At 49.9% G+C, this 26,621-nt stretch overlaps 2 protein-coding genes across 2 annotated transcripts; both read right to left on the bottom strand.

The window, feature by feature from the left end:
• Positions 1–1,031: 1,031 nt before the first annotated feature.
• On the bottom strand, positions 1,032–6,967 carry UNC119 (unc-119 lipid binding chaperone). The gene is made up of 5 exons (XM_034942210.3): positions 6,660–6,967; positions 2,916–3,029; positions 2,323–2,425; positions 2,001–2,173; positions 1,032–1,733 (listed from the first exon to the last, which is right to left on the bottom strand). The coding sequence occupies exons 1-5, from the start codon at positions 6,952–6,954 to the stop codon at positions 1,621–1,623; spliced, it is 798 nt and encodes a 265-aa protein (XP_034798101.1). The 5' UTR covers positions 6,955–6,967; the 3' UTR covers positions 1,032–1,620.
• A 734-nt stretch (positions 6,968–7,701) lies between these two features.
• Positions 7,702–26,032, bottom strand: PIGS (phosphatidylinositol glycan anchor biosynthesis class S). Its single transcript, XM_003812672.5, has 12 exons — positions 25,785–26,032; positions 25,371–25,510; positions 25,174–25,285; positions 18,138–18,227; positions 17,751–17,842; positions 15,738–15,945; positions 14,365–14,507; positions 12,805–12,919; positions 11,151–11,296; positions 10,490–10,590; positions 9,174–9,384; positions 7,702–8,818 (listed from the first exon to the last, which is right to left on the bottom strand). The coding sequence occupies exons 1-12, from the start codon at positions 25,816–25,818 to the stop codon at positions 8,543–8,545; spliced, it is 1,668 nt and encodes a 555-aa protein (XP_003812720.1). The 5' UTR covers positions 25,819–26,032; the 3' UTR covers positions 7,702–8,542.
• Between the last annotated feature and the right edge of the window lie 589 nt (positions 26,033–26,621).

The raw sequence follows: 26,621 nt of genomic DNA, 5'->3' as shown, positions 1-26,621 counted from the left end.
GGAGACCCCATCTCAAATAAATAAGTAAACAAACAAACAAACACCTGACAAATCTTGCCTCTGAGCCTTTGTTTATGCTGTTCCCTGTGCCTAAGCACTCTTCTCCATCAATTCCCATGACAAGCACCTGCTCCAGTGCTACCTCCTCTAAAAATCCTCCCCAGAACCCTCCACACAGAACGACCCTGATTCTTGCTCTCCATGTCCCCAGTCTTTTTTTCCCTAGGGACGAGTGTGTGTTCCTTGTGTCTCACTCATTTCAGAATTCCCAGAATTCGGTGCAGATCCTAGCTCCACCCCCCTTCCCCCAGCAAGGGCTTCACAGAATCAAGCTGAATGCCAGCACTTCTGGGCCTCCTAGGGCCGGAGCTCCTCAGCCCAGAGGGTGCGTCAGCTCTGGGCATATCTGAAGGAGGGCCTGAAACTGTAGGGTGTGCTCTCTGCCCACCTCAGTTCCTGAATTTCCTCCATTAAGCAGCCCCCTCCTCTGAGTCTGGGGTGGGGGTGGAGGCTGAGGGCAGTGTTATGTGCAGGGCTACCCAGGCATGGGGGTTCCCCAAGGCAGCTGAGGGCAAGGAGATGGCTCCAGGCCTTAGCCAAAGCCCTGCCACCGTCTATCATGAGGGCTAAAAACACAACCCAGTGGTCCTAGTGGCCTCTGGGGTTCAGGGAAGGTAGCATGGAGGACAAGGCCAAACCCCACCCCCCCACACCTTCCCCTTGCACCCTGGAGTTCAGGGCCTTTGTTTCGGCCTCTGTTCTGCCAGGGTTAGCTCTGACTTTGGGCCAAAGCTTCCCCTCTCAGGGTCTGGGTCTCCTTCATCACAAGAAAGACCCTCTCCAGCTCCATCATGTTCTAAATGCTGACTCTATATGGTGTCAGGGTACAGAGAATCAGGGGACAGGAAGACTAAGGGGTGAGAGTGCAATGGAATGTGGGAGGTAGGAGAAATTTTTACTGCCTTAAGCACATTCCTGCCTATCCCTGCTCCCTTCTTTGCCCATACACACAGAGGCTGGCCACACCAGAGAACAGAAAAGGAAAAAGTTTATTGAAAACTATATACAGTTGGTCCAGCTCCTACCATGGGCTGCAATCTCAGCCAGTCCCTCCCACACCTTAGGCAGTGTCTTGGCCCCTCATGGGGAGGGATGGGGCTAGGCCTAGGGCCCAGACTCCCTTGGGTGGCTTGGCAGCTGGAGCCCACCGTGGATCTTTGTAAATTTACAACTCTAAATGGCCTGAAAGTAGTGGGCAGGGGACAGGGAATGGATCCCTGCCTGATCTAGTCACAGCCTTGATAGGGGAACACTATTCTGAAACTTGGGCCCAAGTAGGGCCCAGCTAAGTTGTCCGGAAGTCCTGACTGCTCCTCTCACAGGCCTTCCTAGACATGGAGGCAAACAGCCTCCCTACGACCCCACCCCATGTAGCAGGCCGCATGGGCTTCATGGGCTTGACTGGGGACACCAGGTACCCTTCCTCCCAACATTGACTCAGGGTCCGGAGCTCCTGGAGAACTCCCCAAGCAGAGGACTTGGGGTTGAGGGGTGAGCGTTGGGGAGGTCACAGCTCCCAGCCCAGAACTGGAGCCTCCTGGGGTCAGGGCAGCCGTGGGGTCAGGGTGTCCCGCTGTAGGAATAGTCTGCTTTATTGTGCATCACCAGCCGGTCATCCACGAAGTAGAAGCTGTCAGACTGGGTCTCATACGGGTGGCGGATCATCTCGCTGACTGCAAGAGAGGCCCAGCCAGGCCGGGCAAAGGTCAGGAGCTTGAGTCCCGCCACTGCAGGGGCTTCAGGACTGGGGTACAGGGACAGCCAAACAGCCTGAAATATCCCCAGCCTCTTTCTCTACAGATGATATGGGAATGGTGGCAGACACAGGAGAGCTCCAGGGTGGGGAGAAATGGGATCAGACCCACAAGTCCCCCTCCCTCCCGCAGCTCAGTCTCTAGACGCCCCCACTTCCCCACTCCCAGAAGACCCTGCCCGCGCACTCAGCTCCTCGGAGAGAGGGGGGAAGTCGTAAATGTGCTCGCAGGTGTTCTTGCTGCTGGGGATGCAGAAGCCAAAGTGGAAGTCGAAGCTTTTGAGTAGCTGGTTGCGGAAGTAGTGCCTCTCGATCATGCGGAAGTTGTTGACAGGCTTGTCTCCCACTGTGAACTCCACCCTGAGCAAGAAAAGGAGGCAGGGCTAAGTCTGTCCTTGAAGTCAGCTAGCCAGCCAGGCTCAGGACAGGCCACCCCTACGAGAGGCTGAGAAGGGCCCACTCACACCCTCTCCCTCACCCCCACCACCACCCATAGCCCAGCGACTCACGTGGCTCCCACCTGCCTCAGGCGGAGGAAGGCAGGCGTGAACTGGTAGCGGACAAAGCGCCCAGCATTGGGGTCCAGGTCCCGCCGGTTGATGGGCAACCGTTCTGCAATGTACCCCAGCTGGGGCTCAGTGGGCTTCAGGCTGGGCCCTCGTCCACCCAGGGTTCTACCCTTGGGTCCCCATCTATCTGATTTTTTTTTAACTCCCCAAGAAATTCCGGGGCACACTGAGGGCTCAGACCATTGGCCAAATAGTGCCACCTAGGGGTTCTAGGTCTGCATGTTCCCAATCGCCACTGCGCTTCCCCGGGCCACAGGATGCTGAGGCCTGGGACCCGTAGGACTGCAGTTCCCAGAGAGCCCTGCAGAGGGCAGGTTGGCAGGGACCGAAGGGGTAGGGCTGACCTCGCAAGATGTCCAGCCTCAGAAACATATGGGAAGGAAAAGAAAGGGCCCCCCTGCCTGCAGACTCCTGAGAATGCTGGGGTCCAAGCCCCAGCTCTGTGGACTCCTCTGTGGCCCAAGGATTCCCTGGGCAGCCCACTCCGCAGCTCGTATCTGCCTCCCCATCAATGGCCCACCCAGCCCACTCACCTGAGACTGGGGGCTTCTTGATTTCAAAGAGGACAGTGCCTGAGTCCATGTCCCGAATCTTAAACCTGACGAAGTCGATCTTGTAGATATTCTCCTCAGGGGAGCAGAGGTAGTCTAGGGGAAACAGGCAGCTGAGCAAGGAAGGGGCCGCAAAGCCCCTGCTGCCAGGTCAGCTTGTGTGGGACCCCAGAGTAGCTACCATCTTCTCATCCCTGGGATCACTGCCCTCTGGAAAGAGGGACCTCAGTCCCTGCCCTTGGGGTACACCCCCAGTGTGGAAGAGACATAACTCCGCCATGGGGATCTAACAGGGGATAAGGAGTGCCATCCTAGTGGTCTCTGGGGGCCAGGGAAGGGCAGGGCAGAGAAGGGTAGAGGACAAGGCCACCTCCTGAACACTCTCTCTCCCACTCTGGAGTTGAGGGTCCTCATTCTGGCCTCCGCTCTGCCAAGGCTGGCTAGATGACTTTGGGAGAATTAGGTATCCAGCCTGGTGGGAGCCTCTCCTCTCATATGGGAACAACTTCCTGCAGTCTGACCTGTCTCTTCTACTGCGACTCAATGTATCAACTTCTCTGGTACCCTGCCTTTGAGAACCACACTGTAAAGGGGGCCACACAGCTCTGTCTTGGGAGAGTCACTGTCCTTCTCTGGAGGATACTCCTACCCTCACCCCACAGCTGCCCCTGGCATGACATCTAGATGTATCAGGTGAGGCTGATGCTGAGGGGACTTTCCCTGATATGGGTGGGGCTGGGGCAGGTGAACAACCCCTTCCCTATTCCTCCTCTCCTCCCAACCCCCTCCTCTCAGTAAGAAGCTTACACCAGCCCAGCTCCCTTAAGCAGCTTAACCAAAGCTCTGCTGACTCAAGCCCAGAGCCTGGGATATGGCAGGTGGGAGGAGGCCAACTTTGCTCTCATCCTTTGTTGATCTCCAAATGGGAGGAAGTCTTAGCAAGCAGAGGGAACCCCCTTAGAGGTCATTTACGCAGCCCTGGCTATGAGCCACCACCATGGAGAAAGTAGTCCTGGACCCCCATAGAGAAGAACACAGGCTAGGCCAGGAGGAGGGTGTGGCAGGTGCAGCAGTGGGTGTGGAAGGGGTAAGGGGAGTCCTCAGGCCCAGGAAGGGAACCAAGAACAGTGGGAGGCCCTGCCTGAGGAAGCTCAGGGAGCTACAGGGCCTGATCTAACCCTCACAGCTCTTGCAGCAGCAACTTCAAGTGCTCAGGGAGGCCCTGGCAACAAAAAGAGCTGAGAGGTGCAGGGAGGGACTCGTGCTGTCAGCCTGCACAGCATCACATCCTCCCCTGGTGGCCCACAGAGGCCCGGAAATCACCCTCCAGGCCCCTGGGCCACCTCCTATTCCTCTGGGGCAGGAACAGGAAGTGAATATAAAGTCATTTTCTCTTCCCCAGGCCTGCTTCTTCCCCAAGCCTGACGCTGTCCCCTCCAAGAAGCCCTCCTGGCAGCCATCTGGTACCCTGGGGCCCAGCATGGACTTTATACAGCTTGGGGAAGAGGCAGGGCCCTGAGTCTACTACAGCCCCCATGTGGGGTGGGGAGAGAATGGAAGTGGGCAACCCCTATCTCACCCCATTCACCCTATTTTCACAGAAAGTAAGCACCAGTATAAAGACATAGAAAGAAGGTACAGAGCATAGGGAACGGAGGTGGCAGAGTGGGGAGCAGGATCCCAGTGCCCAAATCCCAGATCCCTGTAAGGCCTTCTCTTCTCCCATTCTCCAACTTTTGGAGCCTCTCTCATTTGGGAACAACTTCCTGCAGTCTAACCTCAGTCTCTTCTACTGCAAACTCAATCTATCAACCTCTCTGTCCTTAGAAGAAGTGAGGAACGCGGATGTCTATGGCTCAGAACACCACGGCCACTCCTTCTCTTCTAGAAAGGATGAGGCCTGGGACCCAGGGTCAGGTCAGAATAAGGGGCAGAGTGGCCAAGGGCTCAGAACACAACTGCTCTATTCCTCTCAGCCACAAATAGCTTCCTAAGCTGGATTCAGGGCCCAGTAATCTGGGAACAGCAAACCTCAGACCTGCATGATTAGGGTCAGAAGAGACCAGGCAAGGGGTGCCAGGGTGGAAATCCCTGGAACTCTGTTCTCAATTCCTGCACAGGAAGGGGTTCTCATGAAGCCCTTTCCTCTACTTACCCTTCACAGATGCCCCATCTCTAAGGGCTATGAATTTCCTCCAAATTAGGAGACAAATGGTGGTACATGAGCTGGAAGCTCCCTCTAGTTGCAAAATAAACCCCCAAAGTTACTCAGGACTCAGTCAGTCTGAGAAAGTTCTGCCCCAGAGCTAAGCTGAATCCTAAATGCTGCTATTGCAAATTGTAGCCCAACTGGCTTCAACATCAGCCTGGTCCAGCCTCCCTCTCTCCATCGATGCCTGCTTGGGCAAGGGAGCTCAGTACTCTGGGGGCCCAGCTAAGAATGGCTGCTGCCTAGCTCAGTAAGGAGAGAGGAATTGGCCCCCAGGGACCCAGGAGCACAGGCTCAAGGCTGTCTCCCCTCCACAGCTGTCTAGGAGTCCGGTGTTCTGCTGCTTTGGAAGCTCTAGGGCTCAGGTCCACTCCAATACATGCCCCCCATACCCACAGAGAGGCCCCCCCAACAGTTATTCTCACAAAGGGGGCCAGGGCAGGTTGCTGGTGAATGTGGCCAAGGGGGAGAGCCACTGTCTCTCCATGCACCTTTCATCCTTTGAGGCTCATCCAAAGCCTCTGCTATGAGGTTTCCTAGCCCTCGTTCCCTGCCTATGATGACCCCCTCCCCTGCCCTGAAAGCCAAGTTGTTTGACTCCAGGCAGCAGCTATGAGCAGCCCTGTAGGGCCCAAAAATACTACTGATCAAAGAGCCCAATGTACACAGCATGCATAGATGCCAGGCACTGTACAGAATCAGAGGACTTATCTTCACAATAATCTTACGAGATAGGTATCATTATCCCCATTTTACAGATGAAAAGACATGCTCAGAGAGGTGAGGTTACTTGCCCAAGGTCACACAGACAATTATATGGCAGAGTTGGAACTCCAACCCAGGCAGTCCAGCTCAGAAACTCTTAACCACAGTGGAGACCAAGCCTCCCTTGATGACAGAGCCTCCAGAAGAGGACAGGTGCTAGTCCAGGCTTGGAGGGACATTATGCCACTCCCCATGAGAGGAACCACAGCCAACACACTAAAGCTGCCTGCTCAGTTTCTTTCCCGGGGAAGAAAATGGCCCAAGTCTTCCTGGAGGATCAGGGTGAGGGTATTAATGGTTGGGGAGACATGAAGAGTCTGAATGCCTCCCAAGTAACTCAGCCTCCACCTAGCCTCCAGCGTGGGGGCTGAGGACAGGCTGCACTCAGCCCCTCTCCTCATTAGTGCAGGGACGGGCCTCAAAGCGCTCTGGAGACTCCACAGCTACAGGGCTATGGTTGCAGCTGCTGCCGCACGTACCTCCACGCTGGGAAAAGGGGACGGGCCCCTGGAAAAGGAAGGAATAAATCTCGAAAGGGAGAAGAAGGAGGCACAGAGAGAGATCAAGGGAAGGGGGTACACAGAGATCTCAGACCTGGCGGCAGAAGGGAGAGCAGGGGACACAGGAGAGGGGACTCGGTGGGGGAGGGGAGGCGGGAAAGGGGGCGGGGGCCAGGGCTTGGCGCGCCGGGAGGGCCCCTCGCACCCTCTCCCCTTCCCACCCGCGGGCGGCGCTCCCTCGCGGGTGCTCACCACCGGTGATCCGCTGCAGCCCCAGCACGTCCTCCGGCCCGATCGGCTGCTTCCTCTGCAGCGGCCCCGGCCTGGGCCCTGGGCCTGCGTCCGGCTCCGACTCGGACCCAGATTCGGATTCCGCAGGCGGCTGTGGTATGGGGGCCACGCTCGGGCCCGAGGGCCCCGGAGCGGGCTCCGTCCCCGTCCCGGCCCCACCGCCGCCCTTCTTCACCTTCATGGCCTTGCGGGGCCGCGGCTCGCCTGCTGCTGCCGCCGCTGCCTGCGCCGGCTGGAGCCGGGGGAAGGGGAGCATCCGCAGCCCCGCCCCCGGCCGGGGCCCCAGGTACTGCCCCGCCCCGGCCCCGCCCCTGGGGTGGGCCCTGCGCTGATCCCGCCCGCCGCCCGGCCCAACCCTCCCGAAATGCGGCGGACGCAGGGGATGGGAGTCGGGGTATCCTGCCCTGGGCTTCATTCTGTTTTTCTAACACTTTCTTGTACTGGTACTAGTGGGGTCCTGACTACCTCTCCGCTTACTCATTGTGTTCCAGCCTTTCTGCCCGTGAGTTCCAGGCTCAGGGTCTCTGCTTGGATGGTCTTCCCCAGATGGCCTCTTTTCTCCTAGTTACAGCTCAAATGTCATCTGCTCAAAGGGCCTCCCTCACACCCAGTCTGAAGTCCTTCCCCCTCAGTCACTATCTGACCAGCCTGTTTTTGTCTTTCTAATGCATTATGTGAAATTATCTTTATTTGTCCGCTGACTCTTCCCCCTGAAAGCTCAGCTCTGTGAAAGCACTGGTCCTGCCTACTTTGTTCTCTGTAGGACCCCTGTACCTAGCAGAAGGCTCCCTGCAGCTGGTGCTCAAGACTTTTTTTTTTTTTTTTTTTTTTTTTTTGACCTGATGAATTAGTATCTCAGGTAAAAAGCAGATGCTAACAGCCTTGGGCAATCCAGCTAGGAAGGGCACATGGCCACGTGGAAGCAAAGTGGACCTGTGGGCACAGGAGGACAAACACCAGGAAACTTACTTACGCGTGAATGCAGAAAGAGTAGAGCTCAGACTTTGTATCATTCCAATTCATATTCAGTCAGTATTTATTAAGAGCCTACTATACGCCAGACACTTTACATGCTGATCACATTTAATCCTCACAACCATCTTGTAAGGGAGACATCATCAGTGCCATTTGAACAAATGAAAAACTGAGGCTCAGAGAGATTCAATACCTTATCCAAAGCTCTCCAGACAATAAGTGCAAAAACAAGGATTTGAATTCAGGACTGTTTGATTCCAAATCTGGAACTTTCTGGAACCTCTCACACACACACACACACACACACACACACACACACACACAAAACACCATGTCCTGAGCTGCTGCCTCCTGGACTCCCGCCAGACTGTACCTGACAGACAAAGCCAACTAGGAGGGAGGGGAGTGAGGGAGAAGGTCCCACAGGTGACCAATGCCTGGCCCCTTCATGACAGCAGGGGCTAGGGCTGTCCCACAGGGACTAGAGAGAGGTGTGGAAGGGAGGGACTTTCCCATAATGCTCCCTCCTCTCAGTGCACAAGTGTGCTATGTTGAGAAATGGGGCAAAAGAACAAACAGTCCTTGCCACAGAGGGAGACAGGCAGCAGCCTTATCAAACAAGATAAGGAGACCCGGATGATGTGCCTTTTGAGGCCCCTGGTGGTGGAGGAGGATTGAGCCAGGTGAATGGGAAAGGAAGAAAAGATGAACCCATCTTGGAGTGTTGTACTTTGGTTGCTGGAGAGCCAACAGTGGAGACTGGAGACAAATATTTAAGTCATTCCGGCAGGCCCCATGTACGTGCCTCTCAATCTAACACCGCCCACCTTGGCCAGAAAGGAAGGCTTCCTATGGAGGTGCTGCCCTGCTCAGTCTGTCTTCTCAGGCTTTCTCCAGGACTTGTGGGTCTCCAGGAAGATCTTGACCAGGGACAGGAGGATGGGCACAGCCATAGGCAGGAAGAGTGGGATGTAGATGGCAAACTTCTGGTCATCAGGGAAATAAAGGAGGTGGAGGAGTGACGGGTCAAAGAAGGCAAGCTCAGAGGATGTCACAGCTTCCTGGCTGGCGACAAAGGCAGATGCCAGGTGCCCAGAGGCCAACTCTTCTGCCGACTTCTGGACGGCAGCTACAGCCTTGTATACCTAGGAAGGAGAAGGGACAAGAGGGTATACCAGTAAGTCCTAGGCATTGGTGGAAAGGGTGCTGGGCCTTACTGTGCCTTCCATCTACCAAGGAAGATGCCTGGAGTTCATCCAGGATCTATGGAAGTCTTTCTACAGGGATATGGTTTATTTTCCTAGGGTCAGCTTGAAACCTCGCACTCTCATCTGCACTCCTGCTTGGGGGCTGGTACTGCCGTCTAGAGGAAGGCTGGGACACTAAAGATGGCAAGCCCACACATACCGTGGACCTCAGAGGCTCTCTGGTCTCACCACACTCTGGCCCTCTCTGGCTACTCCAGTCCCAAGCTGCAGAATCCATCCCCTGCCTGCTTACCTCAGATGCCACGTCGTCCTTAATGACAATGTTGCTGATCTTGCCCAGAAGCTGCGCCAGGGAGGTAAGGGTGGTGGTGGCTGTGGCCAGGTTCTCCACTGACCGAGCCCAGAGCAGCCGGTCTAGCTCCCAGGTCATTAGCCCTTCACTCGTAGGCCCTGAAAGCAGGCATTTTGGAGGCACCTGGGGCTGAGCAATCCCAAAGAGCAACCTGTAGGAACATCGGAGTAAGATCAAGGTGGCTGAGACCACAAGGCGGGAGATCATGGCTAAGATTTCTCAAATATCTGTCCTGAGCCAGTGATTTTCAATCTTACCCAGAACCATAGGGGTTAAAGGGAAGTACCTCAGGGTCTTGGGGGCATAAGGGGCAACACCAAACAAGTTGGCCCCAAACGCTGCTTCAACAGGTGTTTCTGCTTTTACCTGTTTCTACATTAGATTTCCAAGATCTTGTTTTTTAAAAAAAGGTTCCATGGCTAAAATACTTCTGATAACACCAACTCAGTTTAATCCTTTCACCTTTTCTACCCTCTCTTTGAACAAATGGGGCCAATGGGACTTAGCATTAAGGGATGATCCAGGACTGCCTTTGCCAAGGCACATGTGCTGTGCTTCTCTAAGCCTGCATCCGTGAGAGACACTGCTAGTCAATCAGAAGAATACTCTTTCCTAATGAGCCCAGATACAGCCTTAGAAGCCTCAACACAGAGCCTCAGGCAGCCACTCTCAATCCATCAGGCAGCATAAGAATTAACAGCTATTTTCTTAAGCAGCCCTAATCACACTCCATGGACCTGACATTCATGAGTCTATTTTTCTTAAAACTGGTTTTGCTGGCTGGGCACAGTGGCTCACGCCTGTAATCCCAGCACTTTGGGAGGCCTAAGCGGGTGGATCACGAGGTCAGGAGTTCAAGACCAGCCTGGCCAAGATGGTGAAACCCCGTTTCTACTAAAATTACAAAAAATTAGCCAGGTGTGGTGGCGGGTGCCTGTAGTCCCAGCTACTCAGGAGGCTGAGGCAGAGAATTGCTTGAACCCGGGAGGTGGAGGTTGCAGTGAGCCAAAATGGCATCACTGCACTCCGGCCTGGGCAACAGAGCAAGACTCCGTCTCAAAAAAAAAAAAAAAATGATTTTGTCACCTACTAGTCCTTCTTAGAAGGATGATGGGATCCTTAGAAACTTTTCTTGGTTTCCCTGGGGCTCTAGGCAAGGCCAAGATATCCCTGCCAGGTAAGACTTGATTCCACTTTGCAATTCCCCTCTACAGCCAAGGAGACTATGTCCCCAAGTGGATCATCCAGGACCTCACCGCAACTGTGCCAGGAACACCTCCATCACTCGCACCATGTCCACCTCGACTCTCACTGGCAGCACTGAGGCATTATAGGTTTTGGAGTCAACATTATATACCTGAAAGGGGGAATGAGATTGCCACAACGTCATACCAGGCCCTTGCACAGCTCTGCCCTAGGCACTCTGGAGAGAAAAGGAAAACATATTCTGTGCTCTTTAGAAGCTATAAACCTCATGGTATAGCTAATATTTTTTGAGTACCTACTACGGAGAGCATTAAATACATTATCCCAATTACCCCCTTGAAAGTCCTGTAGAACATATTTTTTTCTTATCCCATTTTAGAATTCTCCCCCATGAGAAACTTCCAGTCTAACAAGGGAGACAAGGCTCCCAACCTTGCAAGACTCCCACAAATAAGGCGAAGATCTAAGATGGACACAGAATGATCCTAGGTAAGGGCAAAGGGTCACAGTATAGAAAACACTGGCGGAAACAAAAGTGGGGCCGGCAGAAGAGGGGCATGAGCACATAGCACCCTCACCTTCCTGGTGCCTGCCCCTCCCACAGGCTGGGCCATGGAGGACACCAGAAGGAAAACAGAAGGAACACAGTTTCAGGGACACCTGCCTGTCCCAGAAGCATGGGCTCTGGGGTCTGCGTAGTGTGACTATTACCATAATGCCACCCCAGCGGGGACTATGGAAGGCATTGGTGGCCACTGGAGCGCCATCCTTGTCCTGAATGTACAGCGGTGAGTGTGCAAGCTCAGGCACGTAGAGTAGAAAGTTGAGCACAGGGTACAAGGAGGCAGCACTGGATCCTGTGGTATAAAGACAAGGGAAAGCAGAATATCAAAACATGCTGGACCTGGACCTTAGTCCCAGGTCGGCCTCTAACTTGCTGGTCACTCACTCTGGGACTGATTCCCCAACTAACAATCATTAGGATATCCTCCTGTCCAGGGTGTCTCTAGTAAAGGGCTTCAAAATGTTCTCCCGAGATGTGCCATACCGATGGAAACATAGTCCTTAGCTCCAAAACACCCCCGAATTCTCCCTCCTCAAAGGCCCCTTGACTGTCTACGACAGCTTTCTTGGCCACTCCCACAATGTACCCATATTACTACAGATAGTTTTATGCAAACCAGAAATCTGACCTTATGTCAGTTCCCTGCTTAATATCCCTCAATCACTAGCCACCCATATCAGGTTAAAGTTCAAACTCCTTAACATGGTCCTTTATGATCTGGCTCCTGCCTGCCTAACCAGCTTCATCTTTGGTCACTCACTCACATTTCAGCCACACTAAACTACTCTGAGCTTCCTGAATGCCTAAGCTCTCTCACTTGTCTGCATCTAAGCTCACAGTTCCCTTTGCCTGAAATGCCCTTCTTTTCTCTACTCAGCACTGTCATAAGGTAGTCCCTCAGTCAATGTTTGCTGAATGAATAAATGAACGGAGGAATTTTCTAAGGCCTCACATGCCACCCCCTCACAATCCTTGGGCCACACTAGCCTGCCTCTGGTATCTGAGATTCCACAATTAGATATACTCACTTTGGTTTGCCTGTGTTACAGTTCTTAGTCACACCTCCTCTTCCTAGTTTCCACCCGAAAAATGAAAAACTATAATACTAGCTTCAAGGTTATTCAACCTCAGTCAGCAGAACTGTCAATTCAAATTCTGCCCTCAAGTACTTTTGCTGTTGTCTTTCCTATGTGTGTGACAGCCTCTCTCCTAGATGGCTTTTAGGGAGATAGACCCAGCCTAGTCATTCATTTGTAAAAAGTGCTAGGAATCACGTTTAATAAATGCTTTTGGATATGATAGGTGTGAAGATGGAGATATCAACAGAGCATCATGAAAAAGGAACCTAGGGCTCAGGCATAGTGGCTCACGCCTATAATCCCAGCATTTTAGGGGGCTGGGGTGGGAAGATCACTTGAGGGGAGTTCAAGACCAGCATGGGCAACATAATGAGATCCTGTCTCTAAAAAAAATTTTGAAAATTAGCCAAGTGTAGTGGCACATACCTATAGTTCTAGCTACTCGAGAGGCTGAGGTGGGAGGACCACTTGAGTCCAGGAGTTGGAGGCTGCAGTGAGCTATGACTGTGCCACTGCACTTTAGACTGGGCAACAGACCAAGGCCTTGTCTCAAAAAAAGAAAAAAAGGAGCCTCAATCTCCACAGTCTCCTCGGACCAACCCAACCTGGGAACCATCACTGTATATAATCCACCTCCAACTCCCGTCCCCCACCCAGCTGAGCCGTCAGGGTCCCTCCCTAGCCTGGCAGAAAAGAAAGACCCTCATCCTTAGGTGCTCACCCAGCCGGGACTCCACTGGGTTGATGACATGGGGGAGGCTGTGCATGTCCAAATAGTAGCTGGAGGAAGCTGAGTCAAAGCGGGGATTCACCCCCAACATTGCATAGTAAAGAATCTGTAGAGCAAACAGGGAGTGGTTACTTTGTTTAGATTTATATTCTACTTTCTCCCAAAAAAGATTTGAGGTGCCTTTAAAAAGACACAATCAGGACAAGGCAACATATAAGAGACAAAATCAGGGCCGAGAGAAAATAATTGCAGAAGAAAATAGCAAAGCCAAGGGTAAAGTGAATAAACTAAATACGTGCTTTAAAAATCACGTATTTTACCAGGTTTCCTAACAGTCTACACAAAGAGAGAAACAAAGAACAGCATAATTCAGTGTCTACAAGATCAAATCAAGCCAGTTATTCAGAAGCAATTACTCCCACTAGGAAGACCTGATAAAAATTTCTCCCACGTGTTTTCCCTACAAGGAGACAGCGTGATACAGAAAGCTACATTCTTCACATCTTTTTTTTCTGAGATGGAGTCTCACTCTGTTGCCAGGCTGGAGTGCAGTGGCACAATCTTGGCTCACTGCAAACTCCACCTCCCGGGTTCAAGCAATTCTCCTGCCTCAGCCTCCCGAGTAGCTGGGACTAAAGGTACGTGCCACCATGCCCAGCTAATTTTTATCTTTGTAGAGACGGGGTTTCACCATGTTGGCCAGGATGGTCTTGATCTCCTAACCTCGTGATCCGCCTGCCTCAGCCTCCCAAAGTGCTGGGATTACAGGCGTGAGCCGCCGCACCCGGCCCTTCACATCTTTATTGTTACTACAATTACAAATTTCAGGAAGCATTTTTCTAAAAACTAAATTCCTTAAGAATGGCTCTGCTGGGCTCCATCACTCACACCTGTAATCCCAGCACTTTGGGAGGCCAAGGCAGGTGGATCACGAGGTCAAAAGATCGAGACCATCCTGGCCAACGTGGCGAAACCCCATCTCTACTAAAATACAAAAATCAGCTGGGCAAAGATCGAGACCATCCTGGCCAACGTGGTGAAACCCCGTCTCTACTAAAATACAAAAATCAGCTGGGCATGGTGGCACGCACCTGTAATCCCAGCTACTCAGGAGGCTGAGTGAGGAGAATCGCTTGAACCTGGGAGGCGGAGGTTGCAGTGAGCTGGGATCACACCACTGCACTCCAGCCTGGTAATAGAACAAGACTCTGTCTCAAAAAAAAAAGATGGGTCATGGCATTAACATCTAAGCACAATTGGTGAGTACAGGTCTAGAGGGAGCTATAGGAAGGTGGTTTGTTAACAAGCACTGACAAACTCTCTCAATAGGACGCCAAGGAAGTAAAGACACCAGAATCTGCCCTCAATGGATGGATGGAAACAGACAAGGGCACACACGCACCCCCAGTACCCACCCTTATGACACTCACATACATATACACACAGGAAATTCCTAGCAAATCAGCAAGCTCTAAGAGATGGAGGAACAGACTGCACTTGTAAATATGTATAGACATTGAAAAGGACTCCTCAACTTGCTCCCGGTCTCACCTGAGAGTCCACAGAGAAGTTGCCAGCGGCACTGAGGGCATTCAGGAAAGGTTGCACATAGCGCCGGACAGCCCCCTCAATGTCCCAGTGGACATCATGGGACTTGGGGTCTGGGTTGAGTAAACTGAAGGTGATCTCATAGCCTACAGAAACAGGAGTCAGAGAAGTCAGAGGCTCTTGTGGATCAAAGAAGAGGGGCAGCCTGTACTCCCAGCTGAGCTGAACTTGTTTCTCCTCTGGAATGGGGCTGCTTTCCATCATGGAACCAAAAGGAGGACAAAACTGGGATGAGGAACACTGAGTAAGAAAAAGCTGCCGGGCGCTGTGGCTCATGTCTGTAATCCCAGCACTTTGGGAGACTGAGGCAGACGGATCACTTGAGGCCAGCACTTCAAGACCAGCCTGGCCATCATGGAGAAACCCCATCTCTACTGAAAATACAAGTATCGGCCGGGTGTGGTGGCTCACGCTATAATCCCAGCACTTCGGGAGGCCGAGGCAGGCAGATCATTTGAGGTTGGGATTTCAAGACCAGCCTGGTCAACATGGTGAAACCCCGTCTCTACTACAAATACAAAAATTAGCTAGGCATGGTGGTGGGCGCCTGTAATCCCAACTATTCAGGAGGCTGGGGCAGGGGAATCGCTTGAACCTGGGATGCGGAGGTTGCAGTGAGACAAGATCACGTCACTGCACTCCAGCCTGGACGACAGGAGGCGCCGTCTCAAAAAAAAAAAAATAAAAATAAAAATACAAGAATTAGCCAGACATGGTAGCATGCAGCTGTAATCCTACTCAGGAAACTGAGGAGTGAGAATCGCTTGAACGTGGGAAGCAGAGGTTGTGGTGAGCCAAGATCACGCCACTGCACTCCAGTCTGGGCAACAGAGCAAGACTCTGTCTCAAAAAATAAAATAAAATAAATAGGCCAGGTGTGGTGGCTCACACTTGTAATCCCAGCACTTTGGGAAGCCGAGGCGGGCAGATCACGAGGTCAGGAGATCGAGACCATCCTAGCTAACACGGTGAAACCCTGTCTCTACTAAAAATACAAAAAAATTAGCCAGGAGTGGTGGCGGGCACCTGTAGTCCCAGCTACTTGGGAGGCTGAGGCAGGAGAATGGCGTGAGGCTACCCGGGAGGCGGAGCTTGCAGTGAGCCGAGATAGCGCCACTGCACTCAGCCCAGGCAACAGAGAGAGACTCCGTCTCAAAATAAATAACTAAATAAAATAATAATAATAATAACATAAAATAAATAAGAAAAAAATTGAGACTAGAGAAGAAAGGAGAAAGAAGTTGGCATGCAGATTTCCCTCCTGCCCCATGTAATTCATTTCCTCTCCCTTCATGTGGCAGAGCCTGGTGCCCTACCCAAGCTGGACTTGAGAGGCCGCCTCTTCTCAGCGCTCCACTTGTCCTCTGGAAGGTGGTCAGCCAGAGCAGCAGCAAGCACATCCTCAGTCAAAGACATGGCCTGGGCCACCTGGACTATGCGGCGGCCAATGATGTTAAAGGCCTCCCGGTGCATTATCCCCCGCACCACTGCTGTCCTCTTGGGCCCAATGTAGCTCATCATGTCCTGTGGGGGTGAGCAAGAGACAGAATGCCCACGGCTCAGAAAAGAAAGCCAAAAAGCACCCTGGCTCCTACTGTTCCGAATCTGCCCCTTTGCCAATGACCAACAGGTTTGCACCTCTCTTGAGATTCATGAGCTATTAACTCAGCATTTCTGAGCTATGAGTATATATTGAGTATTTTCATTTGTCTCCGTTCTCTTCTTTTTCCCAGTTGACATGGGTCCAGGCAGCATCTAACTCTTCAGGGGCTGGTAAAATGGTGAAATGGAAACTCAGAGATGGCATGCTGAGCAAGAAAAGCGGAATAAACAGACAACTGGAGAGTCTGATATAAAAATGGCACATGGCAAAGAAACAAGTATTCATAATAGCATTATTTCTAACAGTAAAACCTAGAAATAATCCAAATGTCCATTAGCAATAGAATGGGTAAATTATGTTTATGTTTATACAATGATACATAGATTCAACTACATAATTATGGATGATTCTCTCACCAGGCTCTGCCACATGAAGGGAATAAAATAAAAGTGGCAGAGGAACATGTGTTATAAGCCACCATTTATATAAATTCAAAAATGTAAAATTAAATACATTGTTTACAGAGATACAGCATATGTGATCAAACTCTAAGGAAAAGCAAGAAAATTACAAACACAAAATCTGGTTGCCTTGGGCCAAAAGGGAATGGAGTATAACCATGGAAGTACACACCGTGCTACTGCACTGCAGTTTGTGAGCTGGGGGTGGGGATGGGGGCGTTCATTAACATTTTCTTTAGTGCTTTTATAAAAATTAAATATTTGATTATAAATTTTCTTTTTGAGACAGAGTCTCACTCTGTCGCCCAGGCTGGAGTGCAGTGGCACTATCTTGGCTCATTGCAACCTCCACCTCCTGGGTTCAAGTGATTCTCCTGCCTCAGCCTCTCGAGTAGCTGGGACTACAGGCACCCACCACCACGCCCGGCTAATTTTTGTATTTTTAGTAGAAATGGGGTTTCACCATGTTGACCAGGCTGGTCTCAAACTCCTGACCTCAAGTGATCCGCCTGCCTCGGCCTCCCAAAGTGCTGGGATTACAGGCATGTGCCACCGCACCCGGCCGATTCTTGTATTGTTAGTAGAGATGGGGAGTGCAATGGCATGATATTAGCTCATTGCAACCTCCACCTCCCAGGCTCAAGTGCTCCCCCTGCCTCAGCCTCCAAAAGTAACAGGGACTACCACATCCAGCTAATTTTTTTTATTTTTTGTAGAGATGGGGTTTTGCCATGTTGCCCAGGCTGGTCTTGAACCCCTGAGTTCAAGCAAACTGCCCGCCTCGGCCTCCCAAAGTGCTGGGATTACAGTGTGAGCCACCAGACCCAGCCAGCATTCTTTATTAAAAATATGTGGAGTACGGGTGCGGTGGCTCACGCCTGTAATCTCAGCACTCTGGGGGGCCAAGGCAGGTAGATCACAAGGTCAGGAGTTCGAGACCAGCCTGACCAACGTGGTGAAACCCCATTTCTACTAAAAATACATTACATGGGACATGCCTGTAATCCCAGCTATTCAGGAGGTTGAGGCAGGAGAATCACTTGAACCTGGGAGGCGGAGGCTGCAGTGAGCCGAGATCCCGCCACTGTACTCCAGCCTAGGCAACAGAGCAAGACTCCGTCTCAAAAAAAAAAAAAAAATTTTTTTTTTGGAGAGTTTTCTGTAGCAAATGGAAGAAATGGGTAGCAATGATGCAAGAAGGAGGTGACCCAGGAGTCCACGAGCTGAAGGGATAAGGCAAAGTTGCAGCCTCTCTGTTACCTTACCTGGGGAAGAAGTGAGGAGTGTTCAGATATCACGTACACAGTCAGGGAGCCCTCCGCTTGTTCCTGAGGCTCATCTAACATGGCTTCTGCCTCTGGGGGCAAGAACAGGTGGTACACCAAGAGCAAAACACCATTCCATCTCCCCCCAGCCCCACAGAATGCCTAACCCACCCCTTCACTCACATTCAGCTGACACAGTGGTCAGGCTTGGGTAAGCCAATCAACCTCTCTGGCCCTCAGTGGACTGGGCTGAATCCCACAGTTCCTCATTCCCAGCATTCCAAGAGAGGTTTTGGAAGTAAGCCAAAGCATGGGAACTATGCACTTAGAGATCAGAAGGAAAAAGAGGGCTTCACATTAAAATGGTGTGCTCATCCCTTCCCATACCTTGCACACTGCCCGATGACAGGGCCTCCTCCTCATGGTCCAAAGCCCTCCGATAGGCCTTCTGGAAACGGCATTTGATTTTCATTTTGTCTGGGAGGGATAAGAAGTAGCACGATGAAAAGGGCAAGCATCACGCCTCTGCCCACCTTCCCAGACCTAACACTGTCCAGCATCTGAGGACAGCAAGATGGCTGTTTACAGAAAAAGACCAAGCAGCTGCAGCCAACTCTAATGATTTCTGCATAGATGATATCAAACACATGACACCCATTTCGCCCATCTGCCGCAGCTCTTGCCTTCACCTCTGCACACACTGGTCCTTCAGCTTGAAACGTCTTCCCACTGGGAAATCTATTTCAATAGTCATTACATTAATAGGCAAAAGGAGAAAAACTGTATGGTCATTCCAATCACTGCCCCAAAATAATTAAATTCAGTGAATGTTCCTGATAAAAAACAAAATACACAGGCTGGGCACGGTGGCTCATGCTTGTAATCCCAGCAATTTGGGAGGCCAAGGCAGGCGGATCCCTTGATCTCATGAGTTGGAGATCAGCCTGGGCAATATGATGAAACCCCAACTCTACAAAAAATACAAAAATTAGCCAGGTATGTGCCAGACACTGTGGCTCACACCTGTAATCCCAGCACTTTGGGAGGCCAAGGCAGGTGGATCACCTGAGGTCAGGAGTTTGAGACCAGCCTGGCCAACGTGATGAAACCCCATCTCTACCAAAAATACAAAAAATTAGCTGGGTGTGGTGGCAGGCGCCTGTAATCCCAGCTACTCGGGAAGCTCAGGCAAGAGAATAACTTGAACCCAGAAGGCGGAGGCTGCAGTGAGCCGAGATCACACCATTGCACTCCAGCCTGGGCAACAAGAGCGAAACTCCATCTCAAAAAAAAAAAAAAAAAGGCAGTTATGGTGGTGCACACCTGTAGTCCCAACTACTTGGGAGGTTGAGGTGGGAGGATGACTTGAGCCTGGGAGGCAGTGGTTGCAGTGACCTGAGATGGCACCACTGCACTGCAGCCAGGGTAATAGAACCAGACCTTGTCTCAAAAAAATAAAAAATAAAAAACCACACACTTAATGACAAAATATTAAACATAATTCTATAAAGTTAGTAATAAAACAAGGATGCCTGCTATCTCCTCTATTCTCATTGTTATTCAGTATTGTTCTTTCTAAAGTTCTTGACCAATGTAATATGTGAAGAGAAAGAAAACTTAAAAGTATTGGAAAGAAACAGATAAAATGGCCACTTTGAAGTAGCATAATTATTTCTCAAGAAAATCAGAGAACCAACTGAAAAACTATTAGAACTAGCAAGTTCAATAAGATGACTAGATACAAGAATATGCAAGAATCAATACCCGCATAAATACCAGCAATATCCAATTAGAAACATCTTTTAAAACCTCAATCACATTAACAATAAAGTATAAAAATACCCAGGAATAAATGTATAAAACTATAAGAAGAAAACTTCAAAGACTTTACTGAAGGACATAAAATATCTGAACAAAATGGAAAAGCATACAAGGCCCCTAGATGAATATTATAAAGATGTCATATTATAAAGACTATTATAAAGATGTCAACTCTCCCCAAATTAATATATACATGTAAGGCAATCCTGAAGGGATTTTTTTTGCCTCCTGAAACTTGACAAGCTAAACCTAAAATTTATTGAAAAAGTTCCTCTTTTCTTTATAAAAGAATTCCAGGTCATACATTTCTTCCAGAAAGAAGAAATGACAGAATTGTAAAAGTCACTAATTTGGCCAGGTGTGGTGGCTGATGCCTGTAATTCCAGCACTTTAGGGTCCGAGGTGGGAAGATTGCTTAAGCCTAGGAGTTTGAGACCAGCTCGGGGAACACAGTGAGACCCCGTCTCTACAAAAAATTTAAAAACTAGCTGGGGCCAGGTGCACTGGCTCACGCTTGTAATCCCAGCACTTTAGGAGGCCAAGACAGGCGGACTGCTCGAGGCCAGGAGTTCAAGACCAGCCTGGCCACCATGGTGAAACCCCGTTTCTACTAAAATTACAAAAATTAGCCAGGCATGGTGTCTGTGCACCTGTAGTCCTAGCTACTCAGGAGGCTGAGGCAGGAGAATCACTTGAACCCGGGAGGCGGAGGATGCAGTGAGCTGAGATTGCGCCACTGCACTCCAGCCTGGGTGACAGAGTGAGACTCTGTCTCAAAATAAATAAATAAATAAATAAACAAATTAAATTAAATAAATAAAAAATTAGCTGGGCACAGTGGCACATTCTTGTAGTCTCAGCTACTTGGGAGCTTGAGAGCTTGAGGTAAGAGGACCACTTGAACCCAGGAGTTCAAGGTTACAGTGAGCTATGATTGGGCCACTGCACTTCAGCCTGAGTGTCAGACCCTATCTCAAAAAAAAAAAAAAAAAAAAAAAAAAAGGACCCCTTGTCTACTTTTTCTTTTCTTTTCTTTTGTTTTTTTTGGTTTTTTTTTTGAGATGGAATCTGGCTCTGTTGCCCAGACTGGAGAACAACAGTGGGATCCCGGCTCACTGCAACATCCGCCTCCCCATTTCAAGCAATTCTCCTACCTCAGCCTTCCAAGTAGCTGGGATTACAGGCATGTGCCACCACACCCAGCTAATTTTTGTATTTTTAGTAGAGACAGGGTTTTCCCATGTTGAGCAGGCTGGTCTTGAACTCCTGACCTTAAGTGATTTACCCGCCTCAGCCTCCCAAAGTGCTGGGATTACAGGCGTGAGCCACCGCGCCCGGCCTACTTTTTTTTTTTTTTTTTTTTTGAGACAGAGTCTCGTTCTGTCTCCCAGGCTGGAATGCAGTGGCACAATCTTGGCTCAATGAAACCTCTGTCTCCTAGGTTCAAGCAATTCTCCTGTCTTGGACTCCAGAGTAGCTGGGACTACAGGCACACACCACCACACCCAGCGAATTTGTGTATGTTTAGTGGAGAAGGGGTTTCACTACATTGCCCAGGCTGGTCTGAAACTCCTGACCTCAAATGATCCACCGCCTTGGCCTCCCAAAGTTCTGAGATTACAGGCGTGAGCCACTGTGCCTGGCCACACACCAGTAGTCCTACCTACTTGGGAGGCTGAGGTGGGAGGTCTGATTGAGCCTAGGATTTCAAGGCTGCAGTAAGCTATGATTGAGCCACTGCACAGCAGTCTGGGTGACAGAGTGAGACCCTGTCTCTAAAAAAAATAAAAATTAAAAAAAGCATTATCTTGTGACTGCTAATGAAATGGATTCCATGATCAAATAGATGCTAAAAATATGTAAAAGGTTGATGAGAAACTCTAAAACATAGAGATCAGGCTGACAATACCTGAACTCACTACATAATCTTTGCATCACCCAAAATGGAACAACTAGCCATTAAGTGCTTCAGGATACAACACAATAGGAAGTACACTGCACCACCTACAATGTATTCTCATCCAAAAAATTGAACCTGGCTTTAATCAAACCACTAGATCTAACTCCCAGTTTATAAGAAATATGGATGCTAGAGGAATGAGTTAAATTAAACTGTGAGGAAGCTACTCGCCAAATCCCAAATGTGAGATGTTCTATAAAACAAATGACCTGGTTTCTCCAACAAATCAATGGTGTGAAAGAAATGTATGGGGGTAGGGTGGGGGGAGCTGACATAAAATAAAAGTGACAAAAAGACAAATGCAACTTATTGATCCTGATGGAATAAACCATCTGTGAAAGGATACCTTGGAGATAACTGGAGAGATCTAAATACAGACTGAGAATTAGGTGATATTAAGGAATCACTGCTAACTTAGTTAGGTGTGACAATGGTAGTCATGTTTAAAAAAAGAAACAAAAAACCTTCAATGGCTTCCCTTCTTATCTAGAATAAAAGCCTAGAATGCAAATTCTCACAGTGATCTACCAGGCCCTAAGTGATTCAGCCCCCTTCTACTGTTCTGGTTTTATTGCATTTCCTCTTTCTCTCTTCCTCATTCACTCCAGTGAAGCCACAAGGAGATTCTCACTGCTCCTGAAAGGTACAACACTTGCTCTTAACTCAGGACCTTAGACATGCTTTTCCCTCTGCCAAGATGCTCTTCCCCCAGATATCTGCACAGTCTATTCCCTCGCCTTTTAGGTATTTACTCGAATGTCCTCTTTTCAATGAGACCTCCCTTGTCCACCCTATCTAAAACTGCAATCCCCTCCCATTCCTCAAGAAAATTCCCTCTCCTCCTGTCCTGCTCTATTTTTCTTCTATCACCATCTAACATACATTTGACTTACTTGTCTTTTTTTCTTTTTTTTTTTTTGAGATGGAGTCTTTGTCACCCAGGCTGGAGTGCAGTGGTGGGATCTTGGCTCACTGCAACTTCCACCTCACAGGTTCAAGCGATTCTCCTGCCTCAGCCTCCCAAGTAGCTGGGATTACAGGCGCCCGCCACCACGCCCGGCTAATTTTTGTATTTTTAGTAGAGATGGGGTTTCACCATGTTAGCCGGGCTGGTCTCAAACTCCTGATCTCAAGTGATCTGCCTGCCTCAGCCTCCCAAAGTGCTGGGATTACAGGTGTGAGCTACCACATCCAGCTTTGTCTTTTTTATTGTCTTCTTCTTGTCTGTTTTGTTCACTGCTATATCTCTAGTAACTAGAACTGTATCTGACATAGCTACAAAGTAAATACTTGTTGAATAAATGAACAACGCTATTACTATTTCCGTCTAACAGATGAGGAAACCAAGGTTTAGAGAAGTTAACGACCTTACTCAAATTTACACAAATAAGTGGCAGAATAAGGCTTGAATTCCAGCTCTCTGATCCCAGATTCTATACTCTTGGTCACCCTTTATACGTGTTGCCTATACTGTACGTTTACAGTATACCCATATTACTGAACACTGTGTTATCAAATATGAAGAAATCCATGATAAACTGAAAACAATCAAATTTCAAACTAACTTGTGAGGGATAGTCCAATTTTTGTTTAGAAAACAAGAAGTTTGGCTGGGCATGGTGGCTCACGCCTGTAATCCCAGCACTTTGGGAGGCCGAGGCTGGTGGATCACTGGAGGTCAGGAGTTTGAGACCAGCCTAGCCAACATGGTGAAACCCCGTATCTACTAAAAATGCAAAAAATTAGCTGGGCGTGGTGGCAGGCGCCTGTAATCCCAGCTACTTCAGAGGCTGAGGCAGAAGAATCGTTTGAACCCAGGAGGCAGAGGTTGCAGTGAGCCAAAATCGTGCCATTGCGCTCCAGCCTGGGCAACAAGAGCGAAACTCCATCTCAAAAAAAAAGAAAAAAGAAAGAAAACCAGAAGTTTGTGCGTGTACAGAGGCTGAAGCATACGAAATATCATTTTTTTAAAAAAATGTTTTAACCAGCCGGGTGCGGTGGCTCACACTTGTAATCCCAGCACTTTGGGAGGCTGATCACTTGAGCCCAGGAGCTCGAGACCAGCCTGGGCAACATGGTAAAACCCTATCTCTACTAAAAATACCAAAACAAATCAGCTGGGTGTGATGGTGTGCGGCTGTAGTCCCAGCTATTAAGGCAGGTGGGCTGAGATGGGAGGATCGCTTGAGCCCAATAGGTCAAGGCTGCAGTGGGCCCTGATCGTGCCACCATACTCCAGCCTGGGCAACAAAGAGAGACCCTTTCTCAAAAAAAAAAAGAAAGAAAGAAAAGTTTTCACCAAGGCTAAAGAACTAAAAAAGTAAATGGCACACAGATGCCTCATGCTCTAGACTCAGCCCAAATCTCCAGTCATTCCCAGTCTTTCACTACACATTCCAGTAAGGCAAAACTGCTCATAGGTCCCCCAATATGCTGATTCACCCCGCCACACTTTCACACAGGAGTATAGTTTGTTGGTTAAAAGCTTGAACACTGGAATCAGTCAGGCCTGGATTTAAATCCCAGTTCCATCTCTTACTAGCTGTGTGACCTTGCACAAGTTAAATTCTCTAAGGCTCAGTTTCTTCATTTATAAAATGGGGATCATATCATTAGAAAGGATTAAATGAGGCAACACATATAAAATGCTTCACCTAGTTTCTGGCACACAGCGAGCAACAACTATCAGCTATCCTTATACTGTCTCATGCTATTAACTTTGCCTGAAATTCTCTCCCTCCCTTTCCCATTTAACCTGAATTCCTACACATCCTTTAAAAATCCGACTTAAGAATTACATCTCTCAAAACTTTCTCTGCCTTTCTTTCCTCCCAGATGGTTAATACTCTTTACTAAGTGCAATCTCTGTTTCTTGTATACTTCTACTGTAATTTATTTTATCTTTCTCCCCTACCTATGAACATCTTGAAACCATTATCAATTTCTTATTCATTCCTAAATTCTTGGTACCTAAAAAAAAGTACCCCAGTAAAGTGTTTAATGTTAAACTGAATAGGGGCTGGGCGCGGTGGCTCACGCCTGTAATCCCAACACTTTGGGAGGCTGAGGCATGCGGATCACCTGAAGTCAGGAGTTCGAGAGCAGCATGGCCAACATGGCATAACCCCGTCTCTACTAAAAATACAAAAATTAGCTGGGCGTAGTGTCGCGCGCCTGTAATCCCAGCTACTCGGGTGGCTGGTGCAGAAGAATCGCTTGAACCCAGGAGGCAGAGGTTGCAGTGAGCCAAGATGGCGCCACTGCACTCCAGCCTGGGCGACAGAGCGAAGCTCCGTCTCAAAATATAATAAATAAATAAACAAACAAACTAAATAGGGCCTATATGCAAATCCAATTTAATTTCAAACTCTGTGTTCTTTCCACTATATCCCACCTCTTCCCCTATACCCTGATGGGCATCAACTGCTTCCGATTAGGTAGCCTGTCTTACGAGTAAAATTGCTATTTAGTGACTGTGAATTTGAAAGTAGTTTTTTTCTGACCAAACACACTGTTCATTCAGAGAGGTCTTTCAACAGTAAGTTTTTAACTGCGTTTATGGTACACCCCCGCTCCTCCCACCCAACTCAGCTCTGAACTGAGCTCAGACGCGAAAAGCAGCCCTGATCCCCAGTAACTCACATTTCAGAGGAATCTCTCTTTCATGCACAACGGTGAAGGGCAGCTTCTCCTGGTCGTCCAGGGGCACTGACTCCCGCGTAAACACGACAGTGACAGGCACCATGAGGCGGAGCTACAGGAAGGAGCATCAGGGCCGTCACTGAGTCTCCACCTTGCCGGGGGGGCTGTCCCCCGACCCTCCCGCACAGCAGTCTCACCTGAAGGGCATTCAGGCCACTGATCTGGGAGTAAGGCAACGAGGCCCGGTAGGTCTCCGTGGTCTTCCACCAGAGCGGTAGCCCCAGCACGATGGCCACCGCAGCGAAGAAGAGGGCGGCGCGCTTGCCCCGGGCCACCTCTGAGGGCATGGGGAACCGACTGAGGCGCTGGAAACGGGCTAGGGTACCGGCCCCATCCCCGACGCGGAGAAGCCCCAACCACCGGCCTCCAGGGGCCCGCGTTCATTGGGATCTCCATGCGAAGGGACCCGGCCCAAGCCTGAAGGGAATCTCGTCTGAAGAGACCCCCGAGCCCCCCGTCCGCGGGACCTCTCGCACACCACAATCCCCACCCCTGCTATTCCTCCCTTGCCATCAGCTAGCTGCAGGCCCCCCACCCGAAGCCCACCGCACCTAGGTCTGTAGCCGCAGCCCCGGCGGCCGCCATGCTAGCTTCCGGCTGCTCCGGCCACCGTGGGGGCAGAGCTTCGTGAGCCTCACCCAATCGGAATCTCTGCAACGAGGGGGCAGGACGGCGGCGGTGATCGGGGCCAATCGCGAGCGCTACTCCAGACCCGCAGGCGGGAGCAAGCGGGCGAGGGGTGGGAGGGCTCCGCTGGGAGCTTCGCTGGGGATCTGAAAGGAAGTCACCCGGACGCGGAGGGACAGCCTAGGGGCCGTGCGGGTTTCGGCGCTGCTGGAACGAAGTTCCCCGCTTCCCTGTAGAACACACTTCTAGCCCCGCAATCAAGAGCGCAACCTCTGCGGTCCTTAAATACTAGCTGGGCAACTACAGGCAGCTCCGAAGCTCATCTGAAAATGGAGATATTTACAGAAATGAGGCCGTTCTTGTAAGGAGCCTGGCACACGGAAAGCCCTCAACGTCAACTGTCACGGTCTTATTATCCTTATCGTAGAACTCCTCTTAGGGTGCCCTCTCCTCAAAGCCTCAAACACGGAGGTAGCAAGCTAGTATGTTTTAGCACAATTGGCTCTCTCGCTATTTTAAAATACGTTTTAATTCATTTCCAACTTGGAAAACTCAGAATACTTCACTTAAAAATCTTGAAAAGTCATGAGCCCAGACTCTAGATGCTGATCACTGCGGTTCAAATCCTGGCTTCATCACTTATTAGGTGAGTGATCGTGAGAAGATCGTTCTGTGCCTCTCTGTGCCTGTTTTCTCTATTAAAATAGGGATGATAGTAATAGTACCTACTTTATAGAGTTGTATGAAATGTGTCAGTACAT

Source organism: Pan paniscus, chromosome 19 (genome assembly GCF_029289425.2).
Source record: "Pan paniscus chromosome 19, NHGRI_mPanPan1-v2.0_pri, whole genome shotgun sequence".
Taxonomy (NCBI): domain Eukaryota; kingdom Metazoa; phylum Chordata; class Mammalia; order Primates; family Hominidae; genus Pan; species Pan paniscus.
Note: the sequence above shows the minus strand (reverse complement) of the source record. Positions and strands in the feature narration are given on the sequence as shown.